Source organism: Peromyscus leucopus, chromosome 12, assembly GCF_004664715.2.
Source record: "Peromyscus leucopus breed LL Stock chromosome 12, UCI_PerLeu_2.1, whole genome shotgun sequence".
NCBI classification, from domain to species: Eukaryota; Metazoa; Chordata; class Mammalia; order Rodentia; family Cricetidae; genus Peromyscus; species Peromyscus leucopus.
Window position 1 is genome coordinate 76299159 of NC_051073.1, and position 13946 is coordinate 76313104.

General features: G+C 45.3%; 1 protein-coding gene across 7 annotated transcripts in view; it reads right to left on the minus strand.

Moving 5' to 3' along the window:
* The window catches only part of Vps8 (VPS8 subunit of CORVET complex), a 237908-nt gene that overhangs the window by 186278 nt on the left and 37684 nt on the right, over positions 1-13946 (minus strand). For 6 of the 7 annotated variants that reach the window (XM_037209870.1, XM_028859197.2, XM_037209872.1 and 3 more), the window contains exons 6-9: positions 11042-11074; positions 9980-10034; positions 7026-7031; positions 54-178 (exon numbers count right to left, since the gene is read on the minus strand). In XM_037209870.1, the coding sequence (XP_037065765.1) occupies positions 54-178; positions 7026-7031; positions 9980-10034; positions 11042-11074 (219 nt within the window). The remainder of the gene's footprint in view (positions 1-53; positions 179-7025; positions 7032-9979; positions 10035-11041; positions 11075-13946) is intronic. The other variant, XM_028859198.2, reaches the window with a different exon arrangement.

The following is a 13946-nucleotide window of genomic DNA, read 5'->3' on the forward strand; positions in this document are numbered from 1 at the left end:
CTCTTCGATACACTTCCTACACACACTCGGACTGTACTTCAGGGTCACGCTACCTGTCCTTTAGCGAAGCCACAAAGAAGTCTTGAGCAGTCGTTGTTGATGCTGAGGGCAGAGATGGCTCCGTACTGTCCCCCGACGCTCGTGCTGCCCAGGCAGAGCCGCAGTGCTTGGTTCTGGTCTAGAGAGGGCAAGTGAATTAGACCCTGAGATGAATCAGTGAGACCTACAAGACAACGTAACTCAAAACTTGCTGGTGACAAGACAGAGATTCCTAAGAAGACACATTTTCTTAAACAAACCAACTCTAAGCCGCTTCATCCTACAGCTGAATTTTCTTTCCTATTTCTAATATGTTAGGATACAGGGAATACCACTTTGTCTGTGGGGCATGTGTGTGTGTGTGTGTGTATGTGTGGTGGGGTCTGTGGTGTATGTCAGTGAGTGTGTGCATACATGTGTGATGTATATGTCTGTCTATGACTGCAGGTGTAGATGCCTATACATTCATATGCAGAGGCCAAGGAGGATGTTAGGCATCTTCCAATATTGCTCGTCCTTTCTTTTTCTTTAGATGGGGTCTCTCACTGAACCTGAAGTTTGCTGTTCAGCTACGCTGGCTATCCAGAAAGTTCCTGAGATCCACCTGTCCTCTCCTTCCAACACTGGGTTAGAGGCAGGCTCAGCCAGCCAGCTCCTACCTGGGTGCTGGGAACTTGAGCTCACATCCTCTTACACACACAGAGGGTATGCTCTGACCCACTGAGCTGTACTCAGCACCAAAGGGCATTCACTGTCTTTGAAAACTTCAAAATTCAAAATGTACTAATTTAAAAATTGGCTCAGTGGTTAAGAGCACCAGATGTTCTTCCAGGGGACCCAGGTTCAGTTCCCAGCACCCACATGGCAGCTCACGAGAGTCTGAAACTCCAGTCCCCGGGATCTGACACCTCCACAAGCACTGCACACACGTAGTGCACAGATACACATGCAGGTAAAAACACCTATATGCAGAAAACAACATTTTTGTTATAAAAATAGACTTAAAAAGAAAATTATTTATTTAAATGTCCATTTATGCTAGCCTCATGGAAAAGACTGACCAAGCAAATGAACTGAATAGTGAAAGCAAAATTTTGGAGTAAACAGTTAAATTACCTTAGAAAAAATGTGTTTAGGTTTTCCTAGGAAGTATTCAAATATTTACTTAATGCTATTACCTAATAATTAAACAATTAAATGCAAGTTAAAGGCAAAGCTCATTTTGTACAGAGTTCATGATAATCCTACTTGAAAACAATGAGATAAAAAAATGAATGGGGGCTGCAGGAATGGCTCGGGGGTTAAGAGCACTTGCTGCTCCCACAGAGGAAACAGGTCTGGCTTACAGCACCCACAGGGAAGCTGGCAACTGTCTACCACTCCAGTTCCAGGGCATCTGAAGACCTCTTCTAGCCTCCACAGCAACCGCATGCACACTCATACCATAAACACATCCTTAATAATTTTTAAATATAAGAAAGTGTGACTATCAAAGTTAACTGTTTCCAGGAACAAAAAGCCAACAGTGCAGAGCCTGGGGCTGGCCCTGCCCTACTGCGCCTCCGTCACTCCCGGGCAGCCTGCATGTGCTTTGTGTCCCCGTCCTCCCACCCCCCCCCATCCCCCACCCCCCACCCCCATTTGGTATTACCTCTCTGAGGGCCAAGACCCGAACACCTCTCCTGATGGTTATCCCAGTGGCTTTCACTAGGATAGATCCGGCTACGTCCGTTAAGAGCTACCTGCCTGTTACCAAAGAGCCTGGAGGCTGCTCTTGGGTACAGTAAGCAGCACTAGGCTAAGTACTCATTCCCATCCAAAATGAACACTGTATGAATAATTCTGTGTTCATAAACTGGCTGCAACGACACACAAGCGGCCTGAGACAATCAATGGCTGTACTCCATCTGGCACACAGAAAATACTCAATAGTTTTTAAGTTATTTTAGATTTCTAACTCCCAAGGCAAATATTCAAAAAGAATAAACCACAAATACACAAGGTCTCATGTGTTTTAGAAGTCTTACCTTTATTTCACATCCAGAATTATATAATTACAATTTTCACATTCATCCAAACTAGCCTTCCCCTACCTAATTTTTAACTTTAATTTAACCCTTATTAAAACCTTTTACTCGAGAATTTCTTGCATCCAACCATGACATCATGTTTCTTTTGCTCTACTGATACTGTCTATGACTGGGTTTTCCATGATCTACCTTATACATTTAGAGGACTATGCACACCTGATCACAAACTGGCCGTGACTGGACAACGGTGTTCTATGTGTACTATTAATCTGAGTCACGTGTACAGGCAAGAGACGGGCCAAACGTAGGAGAACAAAGAACTGACAGCGAAATTTCACACTAACTCATACGTCCCCAGGTCTGGGCTGCCTACCTTCCAGGCACAGGGTGGCGTCCAAACAGTACCTGCTAAGACCTTCTGCAGCCCTGCTTTGAGATCCAAGCCTTACGGGTTCTGATGTACTAACACTTGCAATTGTTTTAGATTCCACAAATCTCAATGTAAGTTTTGGTTTGGGGTTTTTGGAGACAGGGTTTCTCTGTGTAGCCCTGGCTGTCCTGGTACTCACTCTGTAGAATAGACTGGCCTCGAACTCAGAGATCCGCCTGCCTCTGCCTTTCCGAGTGCTGGGATCAAAGGTGTGTGTCACCCCTGCCCAGCTTAAGTACTCTTATGTGGCAGACAAAGCAGGAAAAGAGGGAAATCCAATCAAATAGATAGTGTATGACTTAAGAAAAAGGACTCTACGAGAGTAGCAAGAGAAAAAAGAAGAGGGAAAGACGTATCTAAAAACCTATGCACGGTGCAGGCCTATGACCCCAATACTTGGAAGCAGAGGGAGAAGGATCAGGAGTTCAAGACCATCCTCAGCTACCTAACACGTTCAGGGCCAGTCTGGGTTACATGAGACCCTGTCCAAAGAAAAGCCGGAATGCCTACGCTTCCCTGCCTACAGCTCCTACATAACAAAAACTAGCCAAGAGAGGAAAGAAACCCAATAGCAACCTTGGTCACTCCTACAGTCCATGTCAGTGAGAAGATTCTCGAGATTCCCCTCGGTTGTTTTCAGTGTTTTTATCTTGTTTCTATAACGTCCCTGACAAGGCGTCATGCCTGTGAAGCCTTGATTTTGATTTCCCCTCTACTGAAGAGTCACAGACACTGCAACTGTACACACAGACGGTTTTTGGGGGGCTTTTCTTCCTTCCCCTTAGCCTCCCTACCTTGTCTATGCAATGTAGAGAACAGTCCGTCATAAAGGACCAACTCAACAGGTTTCCACTGAAAACACGCGGTATTTTTCAAGTAGCGAAGAAGGCGGCAGGAGATGGACTGCATATAACACAATCTACTTGACTCCACAAAGCTATCTGTCCATCTTTATTCTGTATCTAGACATCCTATTGTTATGGCATGCTAAGCTTGCTGCGGGTAACCTGTCTGAATTCAGTAGAAGTAGCTAGTCCATGGAAAGAAGAGTGGGTTTCTCCTAACACGGGAGCTACACAGTCTGTAGTCCATATGAATCTGCCCCGCTTGGGGAGTGGTCGGCTGAAATAACCTCTCAAGCAGTCCCAGCTCGCGGTGACGACTATGAAGGGAAAGAGGGCGGTGACGACTATGAAGGGGAAGAGGGCGGTGACTATGAAGGGGAAGAGGGCGGTGACTATGAAGAAGGGGAAGAGGGCGGTGACTATGAAGAAGGGGAAGAGGGCGGTGACTATGAAGGGGAAGAGGGCGGTGACGACTATGAAGGGGAAGAGGGCGGTGACTATGAAGGGGAAGAGGGCGGTGACTATGAAGGAAGGGGAAGAGGGCGGTGACTATGAAGGGAAGAGGGCGGTGACTATGAAGGAAGGGGAAGAGGGCGGTGACTATGAAGGAAGGGGAAGAGGGCGGTGACTATGAAGGGGAAGAGGGCGGTGACTATGAAGGGGAAGAGGGCGGTGACTATGAAGGGGAAGAGGGCGGTGACTATGAAGGGGAAGAGGGCGGTGACTATGAAGGGGAAGAGGGCGGTGACTATGAAGAAGGGGAAGAGGGCGGTGACTGTGAAGGGGAAGAGGGCGGTGACTGTGAAGGGGAAGAGGGCGGTGACTATGAAGAAGGGGAAGAGGGCGGTGACTATGAAGGGAAGAGGGCGGTGACTATGAAGGGGAAGAGGGCGGTGACTATGAAGGAAGGGGAAGAGGGCGGTGACTATGAAGGGGAAGAGGGCGGTGACTATGAAGAAGGGGAAGAGGGCGGTGACTATGAAGGGGAAGAGGGCGGTGACTATGAAGGGGAAGAGGCGGTGACTATGAAGAAGGGAAGAGGGCGGTGACTGTGAAGGGGAAGAGGCGGTGACTGTGAAGGGGAAGAGGGCGGTGACTGTGAAGGGGAAGAGGGCGGTGACTGTGAAGGGGAAGAGGGCGGTGACTGTGAAGGGGAAGAGGGCGGTGACTGTGAAGGGGAAGAGGGCGGTGACTGTGAAGGGGAAGAGGGCGGTGATGACTATGAAGGGGAAGAGGGCGGTGACTATGAAGGGGAAGAGGGCGGTGACTATGAAGAAGGGGAAGAGGGCGGTGACTGTGAAGGGGAAGAGGGCGGTGACTGTGAAGGGGAAGAGGGCGGTGACTATGAAGGGGAAGAGGGCGGTGACTATGAAGGGGAAGAGGGCGGTGACTATGAAGAAGGGGAAGAGGGCAGTGACGACTATGAAGGGGAAGAGGGCGGTGACTATGAAGGGGAAGAGGGCGGTGACTATGAAGGGGAAGAGGGCGGTGACTATGAAGAAGGGGAAGAGGGCAGTGACGACTATGAAGGGGAAGAGGGCGGTGACTATGAAGGGGAAGAGGGCGGTGACTATGAAGGGGAAGAGGGCAGTGACGACTATGAAGGGGAAGAGGGCGGTGACTATGAAGGGGAAGAGGGCTTACACAGAGGAAGAAGAGCGAGGGTGAGAGAGAACTCAGCCCAGGCCCCCGCTGAGTTCCCGCTGAGTCGTTAATTTATAAAGAAAGCTGGCTCTGTTCTCCCCTGCATTCTGGAGCCTCCTCTGTCTAACACTGAAAAAATGTGCTAAATTCATAGTAAATTCATCCACTTTCACACACAAAGCAGCATAAACTTACATCTGGTTAACATTGTCAACTTAGTATTTAAAAGTGTTGACGTTATGAAGGAGGTGATCCAGCCAGGAAATCTAAAACGAGACCATTGCTTTTCCTGCATGCTTCTCAGAGTTTAAAGTCTGAACAACAAATGTCTATGAACAATCCCAGAATTATCAAGTAACACGAATGCAAGTGATTATTGGCAACAATAATACAGTTTAAAAATTAAGAGGACTCTAGGTCCAGAATCACAAAAACACAGAAGCCGGGTAAGGTGTCCTGTAATCTCAACACCCAGACACGGGCAGGATTGCCACAAGGCCAACTGGGTCTACTCAGTGAGTCCCAGAGTAACCAGAAATACAAAGTGATACTTTGTCCTAAAGCATTTAAAAAAAAAAGGGGGGGGGGCCACTTTCCACTGCAGTGAATTACACTTATTTTTTTATTAGTACTAGGTAAGCATCCCTAATCCAAACAACTAAAGTCTAAAGCACTGCAAAATCCAGTCCTTGCTGAGCTCCATCAAACTGACGTTGCAACACTTTATATTTCTGGAGCATTCTGAATTTTAGACTTTTAGATAGAGATGTTCAACCTGCAAAGTCTAAGCAAATATTCCAAAATGCAAAAGACTCAGAATCTCAAGCACTCCGGACACCAAGCATTTGGATAAGGAACGCTCAAAGCACACTTTGCTTAGGGTAGACCTCATGATTCGCTTAACGGTAATGTGAGAAGCAGCAATGAAGTCACAAATGCTAGCCTAAAATCTAAAGCTGAACATACTTCAAGAGTTCCACAAGGAATCAAATTTACTTGTGATAAGTCTAACCCTAGCCTGCCAGTAGTCACAGTGCTATTTTTTAATTTGTGTGGGGGGGGGGGGGTGCTTTGTTTTTTATTTTATTTTTATTTATTAGTTTATTTGTTTGTTTTTTGTTTTTTTGAGACAGGGTTTCTCTGTGTAGCCCTGGCTGTCCTGGAGCTCACTCTGTAGCCCAGGCTGGACTCGAACGCACAGAGATCCGGCTGCCACCACACCCACGCTGTGTTATTTTCAGATGCTGTGTTTACTTACTCATACTGTGATAAGCTCTAGGGCCAAGGGAAAATTAAACAGGGGACCTCATCATAAAGCGCTTGTCACATCTGATACAAAATAGCAGGTGTGCTTTTACCTGAGCGGCTCATACGGCCAAACCTTACTCCTCCTGTGAGGCTTTCTAGCCAAGGCAACCTGAGTCCATGCCATGGCTGACTGGCAGTCTGTTCATTCCCAGGCATCCATGCCACTGTGAAGTTAGCGTACTTTAACTGACAGACCAGAGCACCAACAGAGCTGTGGCTGCCGTGGGCACCAGGGAGAGGCTTCAGAAGAGCCTGGGGAAGGAGAGTTGCTCTACAAAAGTATCAAGAAACTGGGGATCAACGAGATAATAGTAAATAGAACACCGAGGCAAAGTTTCATTAGAATCTAGAATTCTGTACTCATGGATTAGCTGACAGGTGCTGAAATTCTATGGGACTCATTATTGATAAAGTTTATGACAAAAACATGTTGCTGTACACCTCCATTGGCAGACACAAACTTCAAGAAAAAGCTCAGGGCTGTATTAAAAGGTTGGAGGAAACAGAACATACTGAAACCTGCCTAAAATAGTTCCATATTTTCAGCTAAAATAAAGCATTGAAAATATGCATACATTTTTAATTTTCACAAATGCCTGTATTAACCAATTTTTAGGTAGCTATTTTTCTTTCAATAAGAAGGCATTAAGTGTAATTGACAATACTCTCTTTCAATGTTAAAAAGCTGAAAAGAAAAAGAACTATTCATGCATACCAAATTTACTATACCTTTTCCTTTTGAATCCATGGAGAAAAGATCAAAAGAGAGAGAGAAAAGAAATCAGTTCAAAAGTTCAGAGAAAAACGCAGGGATACTCTGAAGGGTGTAAGTGACGAGCTTGGTTTATCTATGGGAGTGACAGATGCTGAATGGGATTAAGTGATGTTCCTAGCATTTGTGGTTACAGTCAGGTATTGGTTCTGGGAAAAGAGAAAACATGCAACATTCAAATTATCGCACAGTCCGTAAACCCAGGTTTCAGTTCAACGGAAACGAAACATTTCAAAGAGATCCATCACCAGAGCACACTGAGGGCAAAGGGAAATGGAAGATAAGGCTGCAGGAGGGAGATACCTCTATCTACCCCGTGGAGGTGAGAACCCACGCACTAGGTGCCACCTGCTGGAACTGCACAAGCCTTCCAGAAGTACAGGGTTACTGTCTTAATGACTCAGACCTGTTTCACAGAGAACCTAACAGTGCTCAGACACACTCAGTCTTCCTGCGAGGTTTCTGTGATAAACAAAGATATTTTTAAAAGGCCAGATCTAACCCAGACTGCTAGTCTAGACACTTCATGGTGTCTGCCATTGGTTTCTGGGCTTTTTAGCAAATTTTAATGCATTTGTTAGAAAGCATTGTCCAAACATCTGTCACCTACAAACAAGTGAAATTTAACTGTGCTATTAAAACTCAAGGCAAAACCAGACACTCTGGCTCTTCCACAGAATGTCCACTCTGGCATACTTTCTTTGCTGTGAAGCCATAAGAAACGATTATTGTTTCATTGCTTCTACAGGAAAGTTGCTGAGGATTTTAGAAAAGCAGCAGGCAGGTCCAAGGAAATGAAGGAGACAGTGTCAAGAATGATGCTCTTCTGTGATAACATTCTTGTCTGTGGTGAGCACTTCCTCCGGGACTATAAGCAGTCACGCTCTCTTCCAACCTCTCGATAAGGAATGGAGAGTGAAAGCAGAGCTGAGGAAAACTAGTGGGAAATAGGAAGGAAAACTGGACACACGCTCTGCTGGCAGATAAACAGAGGCATATACTCTGTCCTCGGCTGTCCTTAGTCCTCTTCTTTGTTTCTTCCAGTTCTGCCTCATTTTCTCTCAGGGAAAAGAACTGCTTAAAATAGTGGCGACTGCTGGTCTCGGAGCCAGAATTACTGAATTCTGAACTTGACTCTGTATGTGTCCCTTAACCGCTGGTTCTCAATCCCTTCACACACCTAAAATCTCAGCAGTGAAACACAGACTACGAGACCCTCCCCCACATCTAATGACCTAATCCCAACTACCCCCTTAGAGGAGAACAAGGACCTCCCCACCTGCTGCAGACCATGCTCGTACAGTTCTCTGGAATTCAATTAGACAAGAACAGGAAAAGCCTTTAATGTTCAGTCCCAGCCCAAACAATTCCTCTTGTAGAAATTTGTTCTAAAAACGATCATATGCAAACAAACAAACAAACAACAGAAACAAAACTGTACAAGACACTACTGTTTAGAAACAGTGTAAATGGTTTCCTTGAGTAAAAGGCTAATTAAATTTTTATGGATCCACCCGAAAGAGCACCGTATGTCCATTAAAATGATGTTCCATACCTGTACGCTCAACACTGGGAGGCTGAGGCCACATAAGCAAGTGCTGGACGAGCCTAAGCTACACATCGAGACACTTCAAATGAACAAAGATGCCCACACAAACACAGAAATGTGTGGGGAGGTGCCCACTAGAGCAAAAAGCTGGCTCTAAATTATCATCGCTCCCCCTCAGGAATATGCGTACAGCCATATACACACGTGAGAGAAGGACTGGATGGCTGTACGGAAATGCTAAAGATTAGTCCTAGATATCGGAACTTGTCATTTTATAGTTTCCAATTTGCACACATCTATGCTTTGTACATTTGTACTATAGATACAGATCAATTATACAGGAAAAAAAGATACCATTTAAAGACTCAATTCTAAAGTTCTCTCGGGGAAATTGCAGTTTTGTTCCTCTCCTTCTGCTCTTCAAGAAATAAAACTCTATTATTTAAATCAACCACCTTTGTAAAGACCAGGTAGTATAATTATATGTTAAATAAAGCTTTTTGAATAATGGAAAATTTATAAATGGAAAGTCAAATTATTCAGTAACAATAGGAAATACCTAGTTCTTCGCACGGAAGGTAAAAACGAAGACTCAACAGAGATCAAGCTACGGTTCTGCTAACAAAGCGCCCTCAAGTAACCCTTACCCAGCAGCCCTTGCTAATTCCCATCTAAAAGAAACGCAGGTCATGAGACCCAGAGGCAAGCACCCACACACAGAAAGAGCTGAGAATACTATCTGATGGATTTTAAGTGTTTAAAAAGACCAAAATAGTCTGCGTGATACTGAAGTCAGAAGTAAAGACTAATGGAACTGATTACTTAGTCTCAGAGAAAAATGAAAGAAAAAAAAAAAGCAACTAATTTCTACTATATAATTAAACTATTCATGCTCTCTTAACTCGGAAAACAAGGTAATTACAGGCTCTTTTTTTTTTTTTTCAGTTTAGAAAGATTTACAATGGAAATGACTCAGAAACCTGGGGACTCCTTTCCCTGGAGATCCTGAATACCCTGAACTGGAATATGACTCAGAATAAAAAAGGTTCCCACCACTAACCGGAGGGAGACATGTTGACAGGCCTAGGTTCTTCCCAACATTATTCTCCTGTCTAGGTGTGCAGAACACCAACATGTACTAGCAGCAACACTGACATATTCCTAAGGGAGGAAAGAAATGTGCAGTAGGAAGTGAAATGAAGCCACAAGTCGGGTCATTTTTAACTTCAGATACCAACTGCTACTTTCATGTTTTCCTTGTGTCCTTGGAAATCCAGTCTACCACATAAAAATGTAATTAAAGGGCATTGTGAAGCCTAAAGGAATCTTGATATTTAAAATAGAGAATGGTCAGAGAATTACCGAACACTAAAGCCAGTCCATGAGATGTCCCCACTGCTATCAGCCTGGACACTGCCTGGAGACAAAGAGAAAATCATCAGTGTTGAAATCTGCTGGCCTGCCTTCCTCTAGGCACCAGCTCCACACCAACCACTAAAATACGGAATTTTATCCAGAAAGCAAAATGAGAAATCAAACCCAGGGCATGTTTACTTCTAAGGATTCCTCTAAATTTAAGAGAAATGTTATCAAAATATTGTATGTTTAATTCTATATATAAACTATATCATTTGATATCCTTTAAAGCAATGGTTCTCAACTTATGGGTCACAGCCCCTTTGGTAAATTTCTATCTCTGAAAATATTTACATTACAATTCATAACAGTAGCAAAATTACAGTTATGAAATAACAATGAAGATTATTTTATGGTCACCACAGCATGAGGAACTGTGTTAAAGGGTCACATTAGGAAGGTTGAGAACCACTGCTTTAAAGCAACTTTAAAATTAAAAAAAAAAAAAAACAACGCCTCTCTGGCCAGCTGAAGAGGTTCTAATGTGGGCCTCCTAGCAATGCGGAGGGGTGAGAATACTTTCCTCCAGTTTATCACCAGCAGGCAAGAGACTCCAGAATGCAGCACTAGAGCCCACTTCCTCCCGAGCGACCAATGAGAACGCCAGAGGCAGCTGGGAAAACCAGAAGGCAGATCCTTCCAGCACTTCCAAGCCTCCTCTGGCTTGCCACTCAGACACTATCTGCAGGCGCGGCCCTGGAGTCCACAGCTGTGGAATGTGTCTTAGCAGAGTGAGCTCACTCAATACCATTCCAGTCCTTACAGGCTGGGGGACACAGCTCACGGGGACCTCGGGCTAGAAAGGGCTGTCTCCATGACCTGCTCTCCAGCAAAAGCCTGAGTGCTCAACAATACCGCAGGAAAGCCGAGCTGAGCAAGTTTCAAACCTGATTACTCAGAGTACAGTGGCTTAAGGAGCTATCGTAATAGCATGGGATATTTTCACAGCAAACCCGAGAACTCAGTAAAATTAAAAACCTTACCTTGAGGGGTTAAAGGTATACTTACAATTGCTGTGGGCAAGCCAGCGTCCACTCTGTCCTAAAAGGATTTTAAAACAGAAGGATTTGAGAAGATATTGGTACTGAGAGTAAGTGTGCAGCCTCTTTTACACACGCTGGGACCTGAATAGCTAAGGCAGAAAGTGCACCCAACCCCTCCCCCTCCCGTACCCCCAAGAGCTGCAGACATCAACACAGGAGACTGTTTTATTTCACTGACGGTAACAGATGCTTCGGGTGTGGATTAGGGATGGAAAGTTAAAGAAGAAAGTTTGTTTCCCATACTGTAAAAAGACTGGAAGTCCTACAGGACCAAATGGTAGAATCGAAGATTCAAGAAAAGGAGTACTCTCTGCAGGCACCCCTCCTCTGTGTGGGATGCTCTCCTCCAGTAGATTAACTCCAGTGACTAAATGAAGCCCACCAGGGAACAGTGAGTCCTTTCTCAAACAAGCCAAACATCAAGTACCATTCAGCTCCTCCTCGCCAGTAACTACGACAACGACGTCAAAGTCGCCTAACTGTTCTGACAGTGATCTCCACCTGTTCAGAACAACAGCAAGTACTGCTCTGTTTATCCACACACCATCCTGTGGACAAATTAAATGCAAAGAATGCTATACTGGTGTCTACCTGGGGCTTAAGTGGTGGTGCAGAACTGTGACGGTGTCTTCATCAGTGTCCTGCCTTGTGGAGGGCGACGCATGCCTGCTATGAATGTTTGATATACGATTTGTGTTCTGTTCCACACAGAGGAAAGCGGGGATGAGAGCGCAGATGAAAATCATAAACTACACTCAAACGGATGTAAAAACCATCTGACTTCAGAAAGTATCAGTGACAGATGTGGGGAACATTTCAGCATCAAAACTGGAATTTTCCTGGGGGTGGAGCAGGGAAATGAGGGAGAGGAGTGTAGGAGATAGGTCACGTAAAATAAATATTAGAAAATGCCATAAGGAAACCTGCATTTCGTATGCTAATTTAAAAAAAAACGCTCTTCAAGTTGAGATGAATGGGAAACATGCAAGGAGACACAGTGCCACAGTTGAGCAGTGAGCTGAAGCGAGGGAGGGAGGGAGGGGGAGAGGGAAGGCAGGGCAGGGAGGGACAGAGTCAATTAAGTTATGGGATTGGTGATACAGCACCCTAGCGTGGTTAGCCACACTCTGTGACTGTCACCTGGGGTGCTCATTAGAAGGCAGATCCCCATGCTGCCCCACTAACATCACAATTCAGAAGAGCGGGGTGAGCTCCAAGAAGCTGCAACTTAACAGTCACCCCAGAGAGTCCGGCACAGTGGACATGTTTTTAAACAATAATAAAACATGTGCTGAGGCCTCTATAGTAGCCTAAATCCATCCTTAAAATGATAAATTCCTTAAAAAAAACTAATTTGAATTAATTTTAAATACAGTTATATGCCACATTACTTTGAGAAAGATCCCAAAATTAAGCAATAAGACTCAAAAATTCCATGTTTCCTAAGTGTTTTTCATTCATGGACTCCAAAGTCAAGATGATCATGTCCAAGCAAGTCTGATAACATCACTGTCCACAAGGCTGAAGGCACAAGTGATCAACTATTCAGGAAAAACACCCCAACAGAATTAGCTTTCCATGTTAACAAACCACCTGTCATGGAAAAGCATGCAACTTAAATGGAGCTGCTAATCCAAGGTTCGGAAAGCACCGCATCATGCCTGGCGTAGGGAGAGCAGTGTTATCTGGACATGCCGAAGCAGCTCGGCCAGGGCAATGCAGAGAGAGCGGGGTGCTGACACTCTGGGATTTATTAGAACGGCCTCCTCGTCCTCAGGAAAGAACAGGTTTCTCTAATCAGCGCTCAGTGTCTGAGTTCCAGTTCAGTCTCCATTATCCAAAATATTTCTTAAACTGCACAGGTGGGTCAAATGACTGCTCTGGTCCATCTTGATTGGGAAAGGGATAAATTTCATCACCTACATAAGGATTAGATTCAGAAAATGTCGTGGAAACGTGATCCTCAACAGGTGGTTTCCATTCTGGCCTATATGAGCTCCTCTCCTCCAAAGGAGGAAGGCACTGCCCACTCCCCGCTGCTTGGCCACCTCCCTAGCTGGCATCACGTCTGATGCCGTGTGCATCAGCTGGGTCAGGACACACAGCTGCCCAGGATGAACGTTAGCTCCTCTCTGCAAAGGAGCTTCCTCTAGCAGAACTGAAAACTGAAACATGGCCGGAAGTCACGACGCCTGCCATCTCGCCCTCTCGCTCTCTTGAACAGTAACCTTCATTTCTTGTCCAAATCAAATATGTAAAATGTGAAACACCATGAAAAGAACATGAGACAGTATCGAAGTCCCTGCTGTCATCATTATATTGTCATCCTTATCGTATACAGAACTACCGAATTCAGAAGACAGACTTGACACCCTGAACAAAAGCGCGAGCTGTGAGGTCAAAGAAGAGTGTGCTGAGGGCACTAAACACATTTGCACACCACCCCAGGGTTGTAAGGCATTTCTAAAAGACCCCACATATTCCATGGCAGCCGCTGGACAACAGCCCCATTCACCAGGGCCTCTCCCCTCACAGCGGCGCCTCTCCCCCCAAGCTGCCTTCCCGTCTCCGGTCAAGGCACAGCTTTACCTTCTTCACAGGGGCACATGAAAGACGCGTCAGTTATTTTTAAATCTCAGTTATAATCCTGACCAATCATCTGGTCATCTGAAAAGGCTAAAAAACCAGCACTTGACCTCACCAAACTCCTAAGACGGCAACTACCGTGGAAGGAACGCAAGGGGAGGGCAGCCGGCCGCTGCCTCCCTCCGCCTGCTGCCACGCTTCACGCGGCACACCGCAGTGCTCACGACCTTTACGCTCATGGCCGCACTAATGCCTACGTCAAGATGTGGAGCCATGTCTTACAA